The sequence below is a fragment of the Labrus bergylta genome, chromosome 6 (assembly GCF_963930695.1).
Source record: "Labrus bergylta chromosome 6, fLabBer1.1, whole genome shotgun sequence".
Classification (NCBI taxonomy): domain Eukaryota; kingdom Metazoa; phylum Chordata; class Actinopteri; order Labriformes; family Labridae; genus Labrus; species Labrus bergylta.
The window spans coordinates 10,555,917-10,579,593 of record NC_089200.1 but is presented as its reverse complement, the minus strand read 5'-3'; the positions used below and the strand labels follow the sequence as shown (position 1 = coordinate 10,579,593).

At 44.0% G+C, this 23,677-nt stretch overlaps 1 protein-coding gene across 1 annotated transcript; it reads right to left on the bottom strand.

Annotated features, from left to right (window-relative positions):
* Positions 1 to 569: 569 nt before the first annotated feature.
* On the bottom strand, positions 570 to 23,619 carry LOC110000608 (PH domain leucine-rich repeat-containing protein phosphatase 1). Its single transcript, XM_020655939.3, has 17 exons — positions 21,686 to 23,619; positions 16,237 to 16,433; positions 15,812 to 15,937; positions 15,535 to 15,683; positions 10,462 to 10,608; positions 9,713 to 9,940; positions 9,277 to 9,479; positions 9,132 to 9,192; positions 8,951 to 9,046; positions 7,580 to 7,735; positions 7,242 to 7,442; positions 5,738 to 5,900; positions 4,042 to 4,172; positions 3,821 to 3,937; positions 3,369 to 3,563; positions 3,010 to 3,247; positions 570 to 2,462 (listed from the first exon to the last, which is right to left on the bottom strand). The coding sequence occupies exons 1-17, from the start codon at positions 23,298 to 23,300 to the stop codon at positions 1,278 to 1,280; spliced, it is 5,208 nt and encodes a 1,735-aa protein (XP_020511595.2). The 5' UTR covers positions 23,301 to 23,619; the 3' UTR covers positions 570 to 1,277.
* Positions 23,620 to 23,677: the final 58 nt, after the last annotated feature.

Below are 23,677 nucleotides of genomic sequence, written 5' to 3'. Positions count from 1 at the left end.
ATTTAATTCTTGTTGACATTCTCTCCTCTTCCTTCTGCCACTTTGAACTGAGGATGTCAATCCTCAAACGAGAGAGATGCTCACTGAATAATCGAATGTGAAGAGTCCAAACTTTAGCTTTTTAGGAATTAGAATTATATGGTAAAAACTTCTGATTGGGTTCCAAATATCTGCACACACTCAGTGACATGATGCATGAAATGGTTAAAGACAATGTGAGTTATTGGACTTGAGCAGTTTCAATAGATTAAAAAAGTTAATGGCGTCCTTGTAAAAAAAGAAAAACCAGCCAGTTTGCTCTGGTCCCTCGATCTTAATGCTGCCGTTTGTCTTATGTTTCAAATGTCTTGAGACACACAGACTGAAGTCCACTGACCTCCAACCTGTTTGTAGAAGTTTTAGCAGCACATATCTTTAACTCTTAAAGATTAAACTAAACAACATCAATGATGAAAGAACCTGAATCGCTTGATACAAGACATGAGAAACTTTCCTTTTTCATCACTTTTGTAGGCTGTAAGCTGAGGCGTATCCCCCCCCCCCTAACCAAAGAACAAACAGTCGACATGTTGTGCTTATCTGGAAACTTTCATTTATTATATAGCAAAAGTAGTTCTCTTGTGCGAATCTGTAACACTGATCTGAGAACATTCATTGAGCTGGTAACAAGTGTACGACCTCCCCGACCGTTCAGCATCATCTCACCACTGCAGCACCACTCTGAACTCTGCACAACCCCGGAAAACACAAACCTGGAATATCAGCCTTGTGAAATAATCGTCTTTTCTCTCAGAGAACATTAGTACGTTTCAGTGACTAGGTCACTTTAAAGTATTAAACTCCTAGGAGTTAGTGTAACAGTCTTAACTAACTCAGACAACTGTAAGGCTGTCAGCCACGACAAACTTCTGCTACAACACAAAAACAGAATATCTTAAAGTACCGTTTAACATAAAATTAATCTCATACGTCTAATAAAAAGCATTCAAAGTGCTTTGCAAAAATTAAAGATATGGTAAAAATCTGAAACGTGATGATTTGATCAACATAAAGGGTAATAAAAAATTGCATTGCGTTTCGAGGGGCATAGAGTGAACAGTAGAAAACAAAGGAAATAACAAAACAGTCTCTGGTCCAGAAGCATGTTCAGAATACTCTGAGGTTATTTGGAGGAAGCAGTCTAAACAGTCTTATTCCACAGTCGTCCCACCCTGAAAATCAGTGAAATCTGATCCCTGGATGAGCAGCTGTGGTGGTAAAGGAGGCGGGGGCAGACTTTAGAGCGGTGTGATGAAGTAGTCTGCAGGTTTCTGGTAGCCGTGTGCTTGCTGGTTGTGTGTTTGAATCTGTTCCTGCTGCTGCTGCTGCTGCTGCTGCTGCTGCTGCTGCTGGATGATCTGCCGGACTTCCTCCTCCAGCTCTGGCGGGATGATGAGCTGGTCGTCAGGGTCCGGCTGAGCAGGAGCGTTAAAGTAGCCCCCCTGTTTTCTGACAGGGGCATCGCCTGCCTCCTCTATGAGGTCCTGATTTCTTGCTTGGCAGGCGACGGAGCCGTTAGCTCGAGCGCGGCGGCCCAGACTCCCTGACAGAACCTCCCTGCCCAGGCATGGCGAGGAAGGGGGGACTGGGGAGGGGGACGGGGACTGGGAGGGGAAGGGAAGAGGTGAGGGCTCATGATGCATGGCAGCAGCTGGTGGGGTGTGTGTGCAGGGTTGAGTGTGCGTTTGGGGTGCTGGGATGTCTTGGCGGCGCAGACAGTGGACGTCAGCTTCCACCTCTACACGGCTGCCATTAGAGAAAACGCCGGCAATTGGCTCCTCGTCCTCGCTGTCAACGCCATTGTCAGAAAGAGCCCCAGAGAACTGTCTCTGGAAGTTTCCTCCTCCACAGGTCGGCCTTCGCACACCCGCTCGCCCCCCTGGCAGGTTCAAGTGAGATGTCAGGGGCTCGGTCTGAGGCGGCGGCTCCTCTGAAGACGCCGTGGATCCCACCTCGCTGCTCATCTCGGACGTGCTGAACTCGCTGCTTAGCTCACTCACTGTTCCGGAGGAGGCGGGAGGCAGCGGTATGCCTCCATCACTACCCCCAGAGTATGGATGTGTGCTGGTGTGCGCGCCCAGGCCGGGGCTGGGGGGCGGAGGAGGGGGCTCGCAGAAACAGCAGCAGTCCTCTGTGATGCTGAGCTGGACGACCACAGCGCTGAGGCTGTCGGAGCAGCCGTAACTCTGAGCCAGAGTCACCAGCTTCTTAGCAGCAGCCAGAGCGTCTGGAACATTCCTGACCGCCTCCACCGCCTCACTGGGAGACAACATCTCCCATAATCCTCGGCTTCCCAGGAGAAAGAACTCGTCCTGTGGCGTTAGGGTTACCGTGGAGACATGGGGTCTGGGTGTCACAGACGGGCACAGGAAGGAGAAACCCATGATCCTGGTGGAGTCGGTCACACCGCTGACTTTGTTGTCCTGCAGAGGAAGAGAACATTGTGTCGTTTTTTAGGAAAAACTACAAACATACATATCAAGGCTGCAACTAGACAAGTGACAGAACATCCAAGGAAATCTTAAATGTCCACTGGTTTGTGGTAACCGACATAGACTGTGTATGAAAAGCGGACAGAGCCTCTTATTTTCAAATATGAAGCCAATGCAGGGGTGTCATAAACTTCTAATATTTCTAACGTCCAGCAGGGGGCGACAGCAACAGCTCCAGAAAGAGTTTAGATTTTATTTGTGTCTTGTGACAATCTGCTTACTTCAAGGCTGATTTTTTTTTTTTTACATTTTACAAACAACTTTATTGTCTCAATCCTTATTTGAAAGTGTTCCTTCAAACAGAAAGATGGTCATGAGGAAGATTTTGGTTCCATTTGAGTGAAATAAAGCAAGACATGCTTCAGGGTTGGCTGCCTGACTTCTTTACTTTCTTTTGATCAACTAACTTCTGCTTCAGTGCTCACAAAAACTACCTCCAAACTTCACATGAATATGAGTGAGCAAGCTCTCCATTTACCTCGGTGATGATGGCGTTGTGCTGTCGGACCCTCTGATACTCCGGCTCCTCTTTCACAGTGTGCGTGGTGGAGAGTTGAACCGCTTTGCCATCGCGGCACAAAACCGCATGGCACCTGCCGACATTAGCAGCTTTCAGGGTGAAGCAGCCGCCGTGCTCGCCGGGAGCCACCGGGTCGTGTCTGATGTGACACAAAGCAGCAGAGCCGCCCATCCGCTGGCCTGCTGTGCCCAGCTTTCTGCAGGAGACACACAGAGACACTGGCTTAAAGAAGGTCTGATCTCAGTCTGGAGAGCTCAGCTGTGATGTATTCACTTCTTAGAGACTCACATAACGTGTAGGTGTGTGTGTTTTTTTACCTTTGCATGGTGAGAAAAGTGTTGGTCATGTAGTCTTCCGTTCTCTGACCCCTGTGGAGCTCCTCCGCTAGCACATCTCCCATGGTGCACTGCAGCAGGTAAGGCACCTCTACGTTCCTGTCTCCGTCAAAGACTCCGTACAGAGCCTCACGAATCCCACAGAAGCTGTCCAGTGCCAGAGCAGCCACACACAGCCTGAGAACAACAACAACAAGGACAGGTTAGAGATGTATTATTATTCTGTCCAGAGACATGTAGAAACATCCCTGATTCTTCAGCTCTGAGCGGGCAGCCCTGTAGTTTAGTGTTTATTCTGAGAGCACTTTGTACTCATGGTTCTGAGAGGAACTAAAGAACCAGCTCGGTCTTTTCAATGTGTTCTTACAGACAATAAAATAACGTAGTCAGGTGAATAGAGGACTAGAAACAGGCAGTGTGTGGTGAGGACTGACTTGTTTTTGACTCCAGAGGCCTCGGTGTAGCCGTGGCTCCAGACTGCAGGGGACCCGTGGCTCTCACTCACACACGGAGCTGAGGGTGACGGATCCACCCTGAAACATCTGATATTACTGCAGAGAGAGGAAAAATATAAATAGATCAGACGGTTGGTTTTGTAGGTCAAACACATCCCCAGTTAGATCACCACTATTGCAGCATCTTTCAGGACTCGTACTTGAGGAGCTCCAGGCTCTTGTGGTCCAGGTTCAGGCGAGGGTTTCCTGTGAGGTCCAGCTCCTGAAGCTTGGGAGGAAGAGCCTCAGGCAGAGTGACCTCGGTCAGCTCGTTGCAGCTCAGGTCGACACACTGAGGAAGCGAAAGATTAAGAAAAAGACAGACGGAGACAGAGGTCAGTTCACATGAGACAAAATCTCTGGGTGCTTTTCAGCCTGATTTCTTTATAAGCGCACTGCTACAAAGAGAATTCTAGCCTCCATACAATTTGAACTATGTGACACTTTAAACAGCATAATAATGAATAATAAAATTTTTAGATAAATTTACCCTCCACCAACAGATTATTTCAGCTGAAAATGTTGCACTTCAAAATGAGCTTCACCATTTAAAAGGAAGAACGTGCGACTTGTTGATCCAGTAGATGTCGCCCTTGAGCACCAGCATAAACCAAAACAAACTGCTGTTTGGCCACAACTCCTCTATTCTCAATCCTCCCCTCTCCTCCAGAGACACACCTCCAACCACTCTCTGCTGCACCATTAAGCGCAAGTAGCAGACAAAATTGTCCTTAGCTTGAGCTGCAATCACCTGTGTCCTGCATTGTTGTGTTAGCATGCTAGTGTTGCTAGCTCGTAGCTTCATATTGCACATACACTGACACAGAATAACTGAGATCTAAAGACAGTTACTTGACATCCAAATAATCAGTGAGTATATTATTCTTCTTCTCTCTGGTCCTTGACTAAAACAGCTTTTATACACAAGGGGAGGAGCCAGCTGCCCAGTCCATGTGAACATGGCTCTGACAACAACACAGCCAACGGGACTCGAGCTTCTCCCTCATTGTAGACAGTCATGACTCAGAGAGACATTTACACAGGATAGACTGGATTTCTGATATATTTATGTGTAAAATGTTGCACATTCTGCCTTTAATGACCTGTGTATGAAATGTGTCAGGAAAACTAGTGCAGGGAGCAGGTTTATCAACAACATGCTTATTCTTTCAGAAATACTGCATGTGATATCTTAATGTTACAATTTGCATGACCCTGATAAAGGCCAGAACCTGAAACGTGTCGGACTAATTATTAATAAAGTTGATCTTGATACTTGCTGGAGCTTTTTGACCTCTTCAAGCACCTTGGTAGTTGGTGAAGTTGTGCCATAGAACCCTACTCAGCTTCTTCATATCTTAAATGTTACGACAGTGACAGCTCTTACTTCATTTAATAGCTGACTGAAATATTTGATCCTTAACGTTCTAATTCTCTTTTTAGGCACTGTTTAAAAAAAGGATTTACATCCCAAAAGGGGTTTGGTCATCAAACAATAAGCATTTCAAACTTCAGAATCATTCAGGGAATAATGTATTCATTTTTCAAACAGACTAAAAATCGACAGGACTGAGGGACTGTCATTTGTGTTCAGAGAGGAGCAGAGATTAGGGAGCTACGAGGAGATTACAAAGGATTTCCTACTCTGACCCAGCCCAATAAAGATGAACACCGAGGTACAGGGATAGACAGACACAGAGATAAAAAAAAAAAAAAAAAAAGGGACAGGAGGGTGCACGTTTTTTTCCCATTCAGAGTAGAATGACATGATGCAGATTTTCTCCCTTAAAATAATTGAACTCTGACTAGAGCTGATACTGATGTGCGTGAAAAGGGACCTGCATACGTCAGACTAACCTTGATCTCAGGCAGCTGGAGAACCTCGGGGAAGGCGTTGATGCAGTTGGAGTGGGCAGAGAGCGTGTGCATGCGCTGGCAGCTGAGGATGGTGGTAGGCACGGCTCTCAGTCTGTTGCCGCTCAGATCCAGCTCCTCCAGCTGCTCTAGTCGTGCCAGTTTACTGCAGGAGAAGGAGGAGGTACACTTAGAGCAGAGCAGTGGGCATACAAGCTCTATTTTTGGGAACCACATTCATCAAACTCATCTCTCTTGTGACCATAACCTGATTCTGAAGCGAGACATGAGATTCAAGACTGCTGAAATGTGACATATTTTAAGTAAGAACGACTCAGGCAAAGAAAGCAAAGGAATGAGAGAGAACTCAATCTTTAATGTGCCTACAAAACTACAGGGACTCACACAAAGTTTGGTGATGCTGAAGCTTCAGATGTCAACCTCGGTATGTTTTAGGAGACTACATTTTTAATAATTCATCTGAAAAACCTCCAAGAGCCTTTACCGTACACATCAGCTTCCTGTTTTTAATGTTTTTTTTCCTTCAATCCAGCATATTTTTAAGTATCATAGCTTATAAATAAAAGTCTGTCCTGATTATAAATGTAATTGTGAAGAAAGGCAGGCTACGTTGAAAGTCTGAGGCACTCTGGTGCAGTATAAAAATCCTTTATTAACAAGGACAGGCCTGTTCTGAGCAGGATCTTTACACTGCATCAGAGTGCCTCACTTTTTAGTTTAGATCGCCTTTTCTTCACAATGAACGTTGTTTGTAATCAGGACAGTCGTTTACTTATAAGCTATGTGACTTCTGTCCACTGTTCTTGAAGAGCACCTGATTCCTCTACATTTTTTTTGACCAGGTGCAGCACTCGCTACAACCTTTTTTCTACATTTCAAAGTATACTGAAAATAGTACAGATAGACATCCAAGAGGTCCAATGACTTAAAGGCAGCATATGTTTTGGAATTTCTCCATTTTCAGCCAGCTGTACTTTGATAAGATAAGAGTCTCAGCAGATTTAACCTGGCTCTCTTTAAAGCCACTAGACTCCATTGTTGGAGTAACTTAAAAATAAATAAATAATAAAGGCACGGTTGGACCAGGGACTCCCGCGTTAAACTGTAAAATAACTATTTTTGTCAATGAAGTCTGGTGGAGAGAGAGATTGTAACAGCTGTTCCTGGTTTGCTTTACTCTCGTCTCTCTGCAGGGATCCGTTCTGTAATGTTTTCAGACACTCAGACTAACAATCTGAGCCTGTCAAAAAAACAAGAACACACACAACGGATGTTATCTGACGAACCGCGTTCACCCATAGGCATCTTCATACAGCTGTTATTTAGTGAGAAATGGGAGCATTTACACTTTTTAGTACCATAACTCAATAAGACCCCATTTTTGTAGAAATAGGGTCCAGGTTTAGGAATACCATAATGCATACTTCATTTCAAAACACTGATGTCTTACTTTGTAAGCTCATTAAAGTGTAGAACTGTATGTTACCTGGCAGTGAAGGTCTGAAGCTGGTTGTAGGAGAGGTGGAGCACCCTGAGGTGTCCGTGTCCGGTCAGCAGAGGGACACATTTGTCCGTCAGGCAGTTGTTGGTTACATAGAGCTCCTCCAGGCTGCTGGAGCTGTCCTCTGACAGACTGGCTGCAGGGAGGTTCTCCAGCTTATTGGCCGACACATTTAGGTACCGCAGGCTGCAGGAAACCCCAACAGAGGATACAAACTTAGTCTTTGAAATAAGTAAGAGAAAATAACTCTGACAGAAAAGAAGGGAAGAAAGAACAAAATTTGGAGAGAAAGGAAAGGATGGATGTTGTGTTTTTGTGTGCACCTCTGTGCTTTGATGAAAAGGTTGTGTGGGAGTTCGGTCAGTTGGTTGTGTTGGAGGTCCAGGACTTCGAGCTGAGATCTCTCCATCCTCTCAGCCAGCCGACACACTTCGTTCCAGCCCGACAGGAGTTTTCTGAGGCTCCCGCTGGACAGCAGCCTGAAACACACAAACACCAGAGCCAGCTCAGTCTCCGTCTGTGTTTACTGTAACTCTGTTTTACCCTGATGAGAACACAGAGCAGTACTTTGTGTACACTTATATTACAGCGACGTCATTTTCCACAGAGGTTCAACAGGTCCACCTTGTGTTGAATAAACTCTAAAGCCATGACTGCTAAGAACTAGATGACCTCACAAATCTAACTGGATGTTCGGACACAGTGCATGTTTTCATCATTGCTGTAAAAATCTGTATCAGTGCATGAGTGTGGGCGTGTTGCTAAAGGTACCCATGAAAGCTTATGCAATATGAATAATAATACATCTGAGTTGATACAGTTATCAGCACTTTGATCCTCCTGTGTACCTGTGCACTGTGTTTGCAGAGAACTATAAACAACAGACATTCAAATATGAAACCTCCAGAAACTATGTGAGAGTAATAACCTTCACAATGATTTCTAATAAACTTTTATTCAACCTGTCTTCTTTTTTCATCTGTCCTATTTTCACGGATTATCAATAACTAAGGAACTCTGATTTGGAACAACTGCTTGGTTTATTGTGTTTTTCAGATATTTTCCCCTCTTTTTCTCAGTTAACTATTGGGACTGCTGTGGATTGTAAACAAAACAATGAGAAGCATCTGATTGCCGGCTTTGTGTCTGCATGTTATTGCATAGTTTAGTTCGTATTTTCTGCCAGATCGATAGGATTTCAGCGACAGTCCTCCTGAAATACTCTAGAACTTTGCAGGAGTGCCTAAGTGGATACAGCTATAGCTTGTTGATGTCACTCAGTAGCTCAGGATCATGGTGGTTGCTGTTCCCATGATAAACAACAACCACTGCCGGTGGACATGGTAATGTCATTTTTTAAATTCCTGTTAGTTTAGTAACATTGATTCAAAATAGTGATGATTTCTCTACTCATCATGGCTAATGAAAACTGTTCACTGACATCCTTCCTCACTCTCTGACATGGTATCTGAAGTTTCCCTGGCAAAGTGTTTAATTAAAAAAAAAAAAAAAAAAAAAAAAAAAAAAAACCTTTATCTTGAATAAATCTGTTTTTCTTTGGGTTTGAGCAATAACTGTTGACACATAAAAGAACACAAAAATACCAACCTCATACAGAACACTAGCTGTATCATTTTCACAGATTGTTGGTGAAATGTTTCTATGCAGCAGGTGTTTGTCTGTGTTATGCTTACTGAACAGGGAGATCTGTGACAGAATTATGGTTGATGTCCAACACTTCCAGTCTGCTGCTCTCACACACCCAGTCAGGGACACTTCCCAGCTTGTTCCTTCAGTAAAGGAAAGACAGTCATGTTAGACCAGGCACATTTCCTTCTTTTCCAAACAATAAGCAGGAGAGGTGAGTATTCATACCAGGACAAATCCAGAACAGTCAGATTCTCCGGCACTGGCTGCGCCTCCAACACCGTCAGCTCTGCAAACACATCATACAAGAGTCTGTTATCGTCTTTGGCGCTTCAGATATTATCGGTTTAACTTGTATTATAAGTGTCTGTACCGTTGTGTGCAGCGTGTAGGCTCTTGAGGGCGTGGCCGCTGACTCTGAGGAGAGAGATGTTGTTTCTGTCACAGCGGAGGAGCTCCAGCCTGCAGAGAGACCGGACATCCAGCTCCTGCAGACCGGTGTCCCTCAGGTCCAGATGCACGATGTGGACCAGCTGCTCCGAGTCTCCCACTGTCAGCTTTTGAAGCCGATTCAGCCTGAACAAAAAGAAACATGCTCATTAGGTCAGGGGTTAGAAAGAGGATGAAATAGCTTATGATTAGAGTTTAAATAGAAGTGAAAATATCTAGCAGTGGACGTAAAGGCCACACCAGCGGGGAAATATGGAGCACAGTGAAGCTGCAGCATCTTAAAAAAGTAAGAATTTTAGATGATCTTTGTTCCAGTATTGTGTCTAAAATATGTGGTAGACCCTTGTGGATACATTTACCTGAGATCTATGTGACGAGCAGGCAGCCACTGCAGTCCGGCTACATCCAGGACAGAGAGCTGGTTTCCTGCCAGACAGAGTCTCTCCATGCTTTTAAGCTTCTCCAGGACGGGGGGGACGCAGTAGAAACAGTTGAAGGACAAGCCGAGGTAGGTCAGGCCATCCAGAGAGCCCAGCTCGACGGGCAGAGAACTCAGAAAGTTCCCGTCCAGGAGGAGAGTCTGCAGGCTGATACAACAACACATGGAGGGAATTTAATCTCAGACAGAATCCGGAATTATATTTAAAATATTTTTCAAATATCCAACATTCGAGTTGAACAGACATTCCTGAAGTACCACAGCTTAGTTTAACCATTGAAATTTTTATTTTCAAAAACAGTTTTCATACATACGACTATATGCAAGAGCTAGTGTGTTGGCACACTCGTGCTGGTGGATACAATAGAGCACAGCGCTTGTCCCCAAACTCCCTTTCATGCAGAGGCAGCAGCATGACTCTGCACTCTTATCACCTGAACAAACCATCTGCACTGTCAGGAGCAGAGTCTGGTGCACAGCCAGTTGTCCACTTAATACAGAGAGGAATTAATCTGCACTGATGGAACCACAATGACAACAAGTGCAAGAGGTCACAGAGGAGACATTCTTCTCCCAGGCAGATACCAGGTGAATTAAAATCACTGCTATCATTAATGTCTGCAGCACTGAGAGGTAGGTGCCTCGCTCATTTTCTGGCAGACCACTTACTTGTGCATGGATCCGACGTCTGCGGGGAGAGACGAGAGTCGGTTTCCAGACAGGTTAAGCTCCGTTAGCGAGGAGATGTCGCACAAGGCCAGAGGAAACTCTGACAGGGTGTTATTTGACAGACTGAGGCTTCTCAGTTTACAAAACCTAGAGAGAGGAAGAAACAGGGAAACATCCGGGGGGAGAGAGAGAGGGGAAAAAGGCAGACAACAGGGACAAAGATATTAATCTTTCAGACACATATCCAGTCAGACTATTACGATCAATTGAACTGAGGCTTCACTTCCTGGCTGTATGCCTCATTATTAGTCAAGAAGGAATTTCAATTCATCAGCGTTTCCCATAGAATGACAGTGTAACTATGGCTGAATGGGGATTATATTAAACATGTTATAAAGTATAAATAACTACAAAAACGTGCAGCCACATGGCACAAAACCCAACACAGCTACTCTGCCGAGCATGTGATTGTGATAAGATCAAATCAAGATCAAGATCAGTAAAGTTAAAGTGAGTAAAAAGTGAGTGTACCCTTCATCAAGGGATGGCACTCTTTGTTGATTTAACTAAGGCATTTGATTATGTGAATCATGCCCTACTCCTGCAAAGGCTGTGTAATATTGGTTTCAGTGAAAATGCATGTAATTGGTTCAGGAATTATCTCTGATAGACAACAATCTGTAAAACTAGGAAGCTACTGTTCCGATCTTTTAACAGTAACAAAAGATGTTCCATAAGGTTCAATTTTAGGCCCGGTTTTATTTACTATGTACATAAACAATATTGTCTCATCTCTATCAAACTGTGATGCCCATCTTTATGCTGATGATACAGTTCTATATTGTACGGCTGACTCGGTACATCTTGCAGCCACAAATTTGCAGCAGTCTTTTAATGCACTGCAGGATACCCTAAATGACCTGCGATTAGTCCTCAATGCTGACAAAACTAAATGTATGCTTTTCTCGAGAGCTACAGAAACTAACGAAAACGATATCAAGATAGTTGCCAGAAATGGGCTATTGATTGAGAGAGTCACAGAATATAAATATTTGGGCATGTGGATTGATGAAAGACTGACATTTAACTTCCACATAATAATCTATATAGGAAGACGCAGGCAAAAAATGGGTTATTTCTACAGAAATAAAATAGTTTTTCCAATGTTCTGTAGGAAGAGGGTTGTGGAGTCTGTTTTAATGTCAGTCTTGGACTATGGTGATATTATTTATAGGCATGCACCTGACACAACGCTTAAACGTCTCGACTCTGTCTACCACTCTGTATTAAGATTTATTACAGGTGACCCCTATGATACACATCATTGTATCTTGTACAACAAGGTTGGATGGTCATCTCTAACAGAATGTCATGATATGCACTGGCATCCTTTTATTTATAAAGCTCTCACAGAAAAATTACCGTCATACCTGACAGAACTTATCCATCTTTCGACTGGGCATTACCAGACACGTTCCTCAAGGCGATTACTGTTGAATGTTCCTTGAGTCAGATCGGAACTGGGAAAATCAGCTTTTTCTTATTCATCACCGGACTCTTGGAACAACATAAAGCATCTTCTTGAGGGAAATTAACTTTTACCTTTTGGGCATTTTAGAAACCTGATTTTAAGCCTCCCAACCTCTGTTTGTAACTGTTTTCCATAAGTGTGTTTATTTATTTCAGTTTTGGACTCGCTTAATTATCGTAGTACATTTGAGACTTTTGTAGACTGATTTTAGCAGTCTTGTATTATCTGTCCCCTGTTTTTCTTTTTGATTATTTCTGTCATGACTCGATGTCATTGTAAATGAGGGTTGCCCCTCAATGATCTTTTGAGTATTAATAAAGGTTGAATAAATCAACAGCAGAATGAACAGGTTGGTGAGATGTCCATTCATCAATCACAGAAGGCGTTCATATTGGACCTATAACAAACCACATCTTCTAACAGTCCCTGGATGTTGCCGAATAGCGATCACCGTGACCTTTCCATTTTAACCACCAAATCCAATCAGTCCATCCTGGAGTCCAAGTTACGGTTTGTTCAAAATCTAAAGCTTTTTCTTGCAAGCGTTTGTGAAACACTACACAAGATTGCGGGGGAGAGTAAACTTATTACCTTTTGAGTAAGAAATGCTTTTTGATAAATACCAGTAAGCTTCAACCTTGACCAGCATAATCAAGTAATTTCTTCCAGTAATCCCAGCGGATCTTTGTGCAAAGTTTAAAACTATTGCCTCCAGACTTTCCTGAGACATCACGTTGATAAGAACGGGCTGAAGATGTACTGACAGAGGAATGTATGTATATGGATAATATTAAAATTCAACAACAAGGTCTGAAGGACACATGGCCAGAAAACTTTGAGTACACATGCTATTTAAAGCTAAATGTTTACACAACTAAATGTTTTTCAATAACAAAAGAGCATGTGGACCAGGTATGAGCTTGTGTGTGTGTTTTTCTTTTGTTGTCTGTTTGTGTGTGTGTGTATGTGTGTGTGTGCCCTGCCTTGGCTTTTCCTAACGTAATCCAGTTTACTGAGGGTTCAGCGTGAAAGGCCGAGCCGGACCAGCGTCCTTCCGAAGGAAAGTCACAGGGACAAGGAGGGGAAAACACATTCCTCAAAGCACCAGCAGGGAAGTGAGTGTTTACAGAGGAACAATGGCTGTGTATGGAATTGTATGAATGAGTTTATTCCATCAAGTTATAGTTGGACTGTAACATCATGTTCTCTGGACATGAAGCGGTGTCGAAGGAGCCAACATGGAGAGGGACAATTTTGTTATGAATTTGACATACTTTAGAGAGACATGCTTCTTACACACATAGGCCCGACGCACACACATGCACAAACAGGACCTGTGGACATGCTTTAGTGGAGAGATGTCAGAGTGGGGCTGCTACGCACTACTACAAAGGGAGCGCAGTTGGGGGTTCTGTGCCTTGCTCAAGGGCACCTCTCCAGCTACCAGACCAACTTCCATATTTTGGTCCACATTGGGACTTGAACCAGTGACCCTCCGGTTCCCAACCCAAGTCCCTACGGACTGAGATACCGCCACCCCAAATATTGATGTAAGGTAAAGGTTTTTGAGTCTAATCATGATGTCTTCTCCAAACTGTTCCCAATGTGATGACATCAACAAAGGGGGGAAGTGAAAGGTGAGAAGTTTCTGGATTCAAACTGAAGAAGGTCTATCTAATACATTTGGTTTGAAGATTAACTGCTCCCCACAATTTATTTTGTTGAATGATGATCCAGGGCAGAAACTCATTCTCACTCAAAGACTGCTGTGGTTATTGGCATGCATTGGCACTAAAAACAGTTGATGGTCAGGAGGCAGCTACATCATATTCTTTGTATACAGTACACCAGTGGAGCCGCATCGTAGCTGTTTTCAAAAGGTGTAAGGCCCGCCTTAGCTCTAGCTATTTGCCTGTTGTTAGGTTGACTGAAAGTTTGATAAGAGTTTCCAATATGGCAACTGCCTTGAATAAGCTTCCAAAACAGCCCTTCAGAAACCAACAGGTCACTTCGTCCATGTTTATACAGTCTGAGTCTATGGTCTTAACAAGAATTTAAGTTGTATGAAAGTCTATGCAATAAGTCTGATAGCAGGAAAATCAGATGCACATATCACCCTACTCTAAGTTTATTTATAACCTCAGTTAACATTAAACTGAGACTGGTTAAGAGTCTTTATTAGTTTGCTTAGTTTGTTTGTATGATCCTGGGACAATATCGGTTTATTACTGATTTCTGGTTTATAATCCAGTTGATGACAATTTAGGGTAGGCTTTAGGGCGAGGCTACCTGATTGCTGACAAGTCGCTACAAGTCACAGCAGCCTATGAACAAAGATATTTACGCAATTGTGTGTTTCAGACCGGTTGTGTATGGTACATGAAATGGCCTTGTTGCTCCTTCTTATACAGCCTTTGGGAAAAAGTGCACTAGTTCTACTTTCCAAAAACTTAGAGGAAGTGCTGATAACCTAGCAGTTATGTCATAAGCCTCGTGCACAGAGGCCATAGTCCTTGTCGCAGTGGCCTTGGGTTTAAATTTGACCTCAGCCCTTTCCTGCATGTCATCCCCTACTCTCTTATCCCAGCATTTCCTGTCTCTCTTCAGTTCTCCTATCCAATAGAAGACAAAAAGGAACTAAAAATGCAAAAAAACACCCTAAGGTACCTACATCTAAGATGTGCACTTTACACTTAAATAGCCTTTACAACTTTCTATATATATATATTGCCTTGCAGTCCTTACATTTCACCACAAATCTGTATGAGCATGTGACAAATAAAAACCTTTCTATCTTAACTCTGATGAATTCCTTCATACTCTCAGTGGCACTCAGTGAATTCCTCCTTACGCAGGAAGTTGTCATTCAAACAACAGCATGGCATGTTACTACAAGTCATAAAATGGGCCTGTGCTCTCGGAGTGGTAAGAAGATACATTATTAGGGAAGCTGCCTTAAATACGCTTCACACACAAGCTTAAAAGTTAAAGGTCAGTGCACATTTTTTTAACAGATGGCCACCCTTATGACGCTGGAAATGAGAATCATGTCGAAAAATTGCCAGCCTTATGTTTGTGTGATTGAAGCAATGTGTCGTATGAGATGTTACCCTTGTAGTAAACATTATGATGGGGCAAATGGAAGTGACTGACACACAATGACATTGCTACATAAGGCTTTGACGTCAGCAAACAATTGGACAAGTTGATCTGGGTAACAAGAACAAACATTTCTGTCCCAGAAGTCGGGCAGCAGCATGTCAAATCTGTCATCACCAGTGTAGCTCTCTTTTAATCATCAAAACCACGGGGCTGTCCACACACACGCCATCTGCAATTTGATCTAAGCTGCTTCCTCTTTACACCATATGGTAGCTCCCCAAGACAGTAAAAACTACCGAGGGGGATGTTCCACATCCAAAATAGAGAGGATAACAAAGAGAAAAATAGAGCCTCTCATCCGTCAGCTCCTCATGTGGCCTTGTTTAAACACACTGGATGGCAGTACACTCTGCGTGATTGTAGTTGGTGCAGGAACTCACCTGGTGAGTGCTGGAACACCTTTGTGCAGGGAGATGAAGTTGTTTTTGAGATTGAGGTGTGTGAGGTCCTGGCTGTAGAAGAGCTGAGTGGGCAGCTCCTCCAGGCTGCAGAACGACAGGTCGACTGAGTTCACCCTCTGGGATGCAATCTGAGAAGGAGAGAGGGGGCGGGCAGGACATCACAGTGAGCAGTCAAAAAGGCAGTAAAGATGTGTTAAAGTAGTAGTTGGAGAAGCAAAGAGAGTTAATGTGGACACACATAGAACCCTTTAAATACCTTTGAGGCGGTCCGGTGCCAGCGCAGGTGCTCTGTGTACGAGTCGTAGCTGATGTAGTAGGTCTGACTCTGAGGACCAGCCGAGCTGAGAGCCAGACAGTGGCTGTGTCTCTTTACTTCCTCCACCTGCACCAAAGAACATCTTTAGTCTTAAACATATATCAGGCCTACTCATTGGCTAAGGCTTCAAAAAGATGTCATCCGTCACCTGTAACCTTTGAGTGTGTCATAAAGCATGTATTTTTTTTAAAGGTAGGCGCATGGGTGAAATTCCAGGATTGCTCGATTTATGCTGAGTGTTCACAATATAACCAATATTGTGGGATTGCAAAGGAGGCTTAAAGAAGCCGTGAACTTCACTTCAAATCAGAAATGTTTTGCACCAAAAGTGGAAACCATGAGGAGGAATACTAAGCCGGGAATACCTTTCCTCCGATGAGAGGGAGGATGTGCATCTTGCCGGTGTGGGCGTGTTTCACCGATGAGACAATGAGGCAGGTTCCACTCAGAGTGACCTGACGCTTCGACCACCGGTTCACCGGCAGCGCCAGCTTCCCTTTCCGCACGTTGAACACCCCAGAGAGCTGCACACGCTCAGAACCGCCCACACTCCGAGGCTTACCTAGAGAGAAATAAAAGGAGCGTGTTATGTGAGCCAGCTGATGATCATTATGCACACTGGCTTTATTTTTCATTATGGCGCATGTTTTTTTTGCACAATGGAGCAAGTTATTTTTAGCTGTCTGGGACTTTTTTTGAATCAGCTCTTCCATGCTGGGTTTTTCTCTTTCAGACAGTGAGAGTGACAGAGAGCGGTGCAGTTATATAAGTGAATTGAAGCTAATAACCCGTGGGCTCAGAGACTGAGCAGTCACTCAGCTGTGATTTGTTACATTAACCCCTTGCTAACACAAAAAGCAGCCATGGTTCAGTTACAGCCACAGGGCAGAGTAGAGGAAGGGCCAGACACAGCAGAGGTGGAGTTCCCCTGCATAACACTGTGTGTTTCAACCCTGATTAATCAGCTTTAACCTGAGGTTTATATCATTATTCCCTCAATAAAACTGTATTTACCAGTCTGTGTGTTTTGTTGCCTGCTCTAGGGAGAAAACACACACACACACGCACACGCACACGCACACACACCCACACCAGAGACCCAAGAGCGCGGCACACAGATGAAGAGTCTGAGCCACAGAGAGGCCTGAAATCAGATTAGCTTGTTATGTAATGTCTTTAAACACCAGCACCTTGATCCTCTCTGCCGCCTCCTTCAGTGACTCACACACAACTTCACTTAGACATTACATTTCACTGGGACTAAGGTGCTCCTGAACAAAGCTGGATACTGAAGCTCAACAGGTGTCTGAACGATTTTAGTTTGAACTAAAATCTGTCTGCAGCACTGAATCTTTAGTTATTTAGAAAAAAAGCTTGCTTGAATGCAAATTTAAAGTCTTTGAAAGCTTTCATTTGTTCAAATAGTTCCACATTTAAAAAAAAAAAAAAAAAAAAAACTATTGGCGCTATAAGTTTCCTTTAAGCACAGCTGCCATTTAGCTGTCTGTGTGAGTTTATGATTCTTCCATTTTAAGAGGAAGAATTTTGGGTAAAAAAAAAAATACAGACGCTGTATCCAAATATCAAAATTTGGTGTTTGGCATTTGGATCTTTTTTTCAGTTCTGGGCATCACTAAATTCTTGTGTCAGCCTAAATGAGTCTTATGTTTTACCTGTAATGTGTGCAAAGATCATCAGTGGGTTACTATAGCTGTTTTCACATAGGCACTCGTGAAAATTAGAATTTCAGGAGGACTGCCCCTAAAATCCTCCTGATCCGGTTGTTCACACATGCACCTTACAGCAGGAGACTATCCATGTTGGACGGGAGAGGTTGGAGAGAGCAATAAACAATGGAAGTAGCGGACGAAGCAACGGAGTCCACTATACAATCCCATTATCAAAATATTTGCCTTCATATCAATGCTATGTGTAGTTCAACAGAATCACAATATCAACAAAAGAGTGGAGAAGAACATACAGGAGAACAGTCAATATGCAGCAGTTTAATTTTGTGCAGAGATCGTAGCGGTTACATGCAGGCAGTCTATGGTCGTGCACCGATCGCAAGGAATTAACGTCACCACCCCCTCCCACTCGCTTGAGGTGAGTTCTCCTGATAATATCCTGCTGAGTTCTCACGTCAACTCAATCTGACTTTCTTCTGGTGCTGGTTGGAAATTAGAATTGGATGTCTTGGGTTGTAAAAAAAAAAATTTGTGAAATCTTTGTTACCTGGTTTAATAAGCAGGTCAGTTTGTTTTGGAGAGAAGGAGAACTTCACGGATAAATTGGCTCATAAAACGTGGTTTACAAAAAACAGAATGAATCCCAAAAACAAGCTGAGCTAATACGAGAGGCCACTCAGTTTGTGCAGAAGTTTATAGCCTGTCACAAAGCTGCTCCTGCATTGCTCTGTGTACAATAATGCAGCTAAAGAATGTGCAGCGAATGATTCAAAAGCATGCACTTTCTGAGGGATGCTAACGTCACTCAACTAAAGGTTTTCAAGAAATGTGACCAAAATTCAGGTTCTGATTCTTCAGTAGTGTCAAAAAAAAGTCTACTAAAGTCATGCAGAATTGAAGGAAGTCCTTTAACATAACATAAACCCTGGTTTAACCCTTTTTTTTTTTACTCATAAAAAGAGAAAAATCTTCAAAGGAAGACATCTCAATACAGTTTCCTGAACATATATTCATGAGCGCACTTTGGGTGACTGCCATTCATAATTTCAGAGCATTTCTGTGGCTGAAAAGTCTTCCCACATAACGTTTCCTCTCTAAAGTTTTGTACTCTCCGTTCAAACAGGAACAAGGAGTCCTCAGAGTGCAGACACTGATGATGCAACTAAACACAAATATAGATATGACTGGAGCCACTGAAGGGGAACAATTCATGCTTAACTTAGAGCTTGTGGTTATCCGCACGATCATGTGTCATCATGATCTAAACTAAGTCAATACGTGAAGTTTTTACATGTGACGGAAACTTATCGTACGAGTGACGTTTTCAAACACACTCACATTTAAACTGAACAACAATGTGGAATGTGTGCATTGTGAAGGTCTACCCTTCCCTGGGCGTTGCAGGCGAGATCTAGCACGTTAATATATACACGACACATACATGCCCTTTCCTTCCGTCTGTTTCTCTGAATGGGACACATCCTGTCTCTCATCAAGCGACCACTAGCCATTTCCTGTTCGTGCAATGACTTTACTTTTCTGGTATCTTGAAGCCCCATGTGCACAGACTCGCTGACATCCAGTTTTCCATCTCTCTTTTATTAGTTGCTTCAGGCTGTATTTTGGATTTCAGCTAAATCTAAGGCAGCAATAATACGCTTGGCAAAATAACACAGCCTGCAGATATTTATGCAGGTATCCATGAAGCAATTTATGCAAGTATTTAGTGATTGTTGGCAACGGGTATCAGATGCATTTCATGACCGAGTATTTAACCTTGTGAGTGACCTCTGGGTACTGCGGTTCTGCGTCTGTCTCGAGCAGATCCAAAACACTGAGGAGGTGAAATCTGAGTTCCACTAAGGTCACTTTCTCTTACTGTCAGCACAGAGAGAGCGATAGATAGAGAGAGAGAGAGAGAGAGAGAGAGAGAGAGAGAGAGAGAGAGAGAGAGAGAGAGAGAGAGAGAGAGTGTGTGTTAGTGTGTGTGTGTGTGTGAGAGTAAAAAGACAAAGGAGAACACTTGGCCATGTAGGGAAGAAATAAAAGGTTTTCCTTTGTCAGGTGAATAATTCCTTCTGTGATGAGTTGTAAGTTAACTTACACACAAGTAGGCTTGGCCAACTAACGCTAATATTAGCTTAGCTTCTTTTTCTCTTGATTTGCTGATGTCCAAGCGTCAATCTTTAATCTTTCAAAAAATAAGACTTAATGCGTTCCGGTAAGTGACACTGATATGACTGCATTTTTGGTGACATCAGCCAAGCCCTGTGTCCGAGACTAAATATCCAACCAGATCTAAGTTTCTGGAATTTCTGTGTGAGAAGAATGTTACTGACACCCAGTGATCATCAAGTGATGTTCAACACTTGGCACTTGCAGCTGTGGGAAGCTTGCAGCCAGTGAGGCCCCTCAATGTATCCCTATGACCCTATCTCATGTTGCTGCCAGACCCTATCATAAAAACTAATCGGGGGGGGGGGGGGAATTCTTCTGATCATGAATTTCTAAAGTCATATCATAACTTCATCACATCAAGTCCTCTTGATAATTGTCCCTGTCATGCCAGCAGTACTTCCACTCTCCTGTCACACCAGCCTCTTGCGGCTTGTTTCATGGTCATGTGTGTTTGTCGGCAGTAGCTGGAAGGGCCCCTGCCTTCAGCGGCCGAACTCTAAATCACCCTTTGTTTATCTGTTATGTCACTGTCGGAGCCAAGAGTGGAAGGGATAGGGACTGGGAGTGGGGGAATTTTTACTGAATGCTCTGTGTAACATTTCAGAGTAGAGGATACGTATGAAGTGTCTCTCTATGAATGGAATGTGGAGTAAAAGTATGTTTTAAACTTCATTTTTGGTTGGAACTAAAGAAGAGCTGCAACAATAAATGGAATTGTTGTCAGCTATAAAAATAATTGTTAACTATTTTGAAAATCTATAAGTTCTTTTTTAAGAAAAAGAAGTCATAATTCTGTGATTTTAGCTGGTTTCTGGTTTCTTTACTCCTCTATGACAGTACAGTTAAGTCACTGAGGTTGTAGACAAAAGAAGACATTTCATTAAAACATCAGAGGTTTTGGGATACGCTCATCAATCATTTTATACATTTACTAATATTCAATTGACCAAACATCTTAAAGACTGTCAACCAAAGTAATACACAGAATAATCAACAACACAAATGCATGAAGGATTCAGATAAGTAATGCAAATAACTTAGTAACAGCCGTATAACAGAGAGACCCTAAACCAGAGGTAAATCAAAAAATATATATACGTTTTAGTAAAGCTGTTTTCTGTTTATTCCTCTGTTATCACACCAGGACTATTTATCCCAGCCGCCTTTGAAGATGGTGTTAAAAACAAGGTCAATAACAATATCCAGTTGTGTTAATCCCATAAGAGATCATGGCTGGTTATCCACCCTCTTACCCTGCATGTCAGCCACACAGGATATTTATCAATAACAACAACAACAACAACAAGAGCAGAGGAAGAAAAAACAGAATCCATCGTTTTGTGGGAGCGGTGTGCCGAAAGATCACACCTGTTACCTCCAGATGTGTCTCCCTACAGGCCTGCACACAGAGGGTGTGGGTGTGTTTACAGGCCGAGTATTGTCCCACCAGGACAACTGAACACGCTCGTTTAACAGTCCGACTGAACAAACACAATGACAGCACTCACGGTACACTGAGAATGGATGAACAATGAGTGAGTAAAACTAAAGAGGCATGAGGTAACTAGCAGCTGGTGGCTCTCTGAAAGCTAAGGTGAGGTTCAACTGGGGTGGGCAAATGAGTAAGCAGTTTTATCCATCTGAGGAGTAAAGATATCCAAAGTCGAACACTTTTTCTATCGATCCCCTATCAAATTGTTTCATCTCTCTGCGTTCCATAGTCATTGTGTTGTGAAATCTACACTCAAAAGTCCTAATTTTAATCACTGCAGCTCAAAACTTTAATGTACTATACATCCGCCCCAACATCAGCAAGTTGTGAATGTTTCCCTCTGAAATCAATATCTACTTTAAAAATTCCCATTTTAGATTGGCTCTGAAATAAATTCTCATTCACCTGCAAAAAAATGATTTAATGAATATACGTTTTAACAATTTAAACACTCACCAAAGTAGAAGCGTATGAGGCAGCCGATTTCAGGATTCATCCCCTCCGCCTGCACCCTCCATTGGTCTTCAAACCCCAGGTTAGTGAGGTACTCGTTTAATATCTGCAGAGGCCTCTCATCATCCCCCAGCCGCCTCACTGCTCCACCGTGCAGCTGGACGTAGAGAGCCGGGGTAGGACTGGTATTGATGGGCTCGGGCCATCCTCTGCTCACCCCAGGGATCTCCGGGTCAGGCTGGACAGATGCTTGGCTGGTCAGGGGCCGAGTCTGAGAGCTGCTGGCGCATTTAGAGGGAGGTTTGATTAATTTAGGGGTGTCGTTGCAATCACCAGCTCCTGCAGCTTCTGTGTCATCCAGTGTAGTTGGGACTTGACTGGAAGCACTGCTGGGGTCTGTGGAGGACAGGTCTGGTTGCTTGTCTGCAGCAGAGTTGTCAGCTGAATGTGATGGAGAAGAGGTGAGCTCCACCTCATCTGAGGAGCTCTCAAACGGGTCAGGTCCCTCTGTGGCACTGTCACAGTTTGGGCTCAATGCGGAGGAGTCTGTACCCTGACCCAGCCCTTCACTGAGCGAGTCCCGGAGCTCTGTGCTTCTGGGGCCACCTGGGCTGAAGTCCTCGCAGGTGCTGCTCTCCATGTCTGAACCAGAGTAGACTCCATAGCAATCTGCCACACTCAGGCTCAAATCCATCTCAATGTCATTCAGGTAGATTTCAGATGAAGAGTTACTGGCGGTTTTATCATCCAACAAGTTAGAGGACAGTTTAGCATCAGGAAAATACTGCTTTGGGTCATCATTCTCGTCAGATTTGGAGGTTTTGATATCCACGCTGTCACTGAGACTTTCACTCTCATCCGTCTGTCCATTACTATCTTTACAATTATCGTTTAAGTCCAATAAAGCAGCAGTTTTGTAGTAAATTCTTAACACGGCCCCAGCTTTGCTCCCCTCCAGCTTACTGGCCACATCTCGAGCAGTGGTGTCCACCGTGCACAGCACCGGCCGCGGGTAAGAGGGCGTGAGCCAGTCGTGTACATGGATGCAGCCCCGCCGCAGGTCCGATCTCACCCATGTCTTATCGGAGGCCTGAAGCTGCTTGGACTGCTTCTGCCGTAGAAAAGTCCTCCTGTCCAGGCTAAGTGTGCTCAGAGGCGAGGCTGAGGGAGCAGGGCTGGCTGCCTCTGCGGGGGACACGCCGGTTAAACTGCTGGTCGGCGGAGCCCCGAGAGAGAGATTCCTCTTGTGTCTATGCCGCCTCTTGCTCAGCAAAGAGTTGACAGAAGTGTTGCTGTTGACGGATGTCAGGCTGTAAATGTTGGCTGTCTTCACGGAGGGCATGTTCATATTTTTGGCCGCCCCGCCGATAGCGTTGGCAACTTGGTTTTGATAGATCCCGTTCCTGATAGCAATCTGGAGCAGGGAGGTGGCTGCCAGTCCCTTCCCGAAGAGTTTCGCCTCGGCTCCCCCGCCGTCATCCTCCCCGATTGAGGGTCTTTTCCCCGCAGACTGAGGCGCTAATCCTCCTGGCTTCATACACACACTGTCACCGCCGGAATCAAGTGGCGTTGATGAAGTTGAAACCCCCCCAGATCCGTTTTCCTTCACACTTTCCATCCTGTTAGCTCGCTATTTAGTTAGCAAAAACAGCCTGCAGGTGAAAGCTAGCCTGCGCTAGCTCGTTTAGCTCGCTCTAGTTACAGGCTGGTTTCTCGTCAGCGGCTCCACGTAAGCTCAGCATTCTCAATGTACTGTGTGTTTCGTCCGAAGAGTTATCCCGCTACATTATCCCGTTTCGTAATATGCCCATTAGCTCTCTTACGTGAGCTAACCGGCTGGTTGACATGAGAAAATGCTCTTTTAGTTGGTCGCCATGGAAGCTAGCGCGAGTAGGCGCGACCGCTGCCAGTGTAGACAGATGAGAGTGACGGTCAGCAGTACACGGTGGCCAGGGCGGGGTCTCATTGGATATGAATTATGACGCCTTCAAGCAC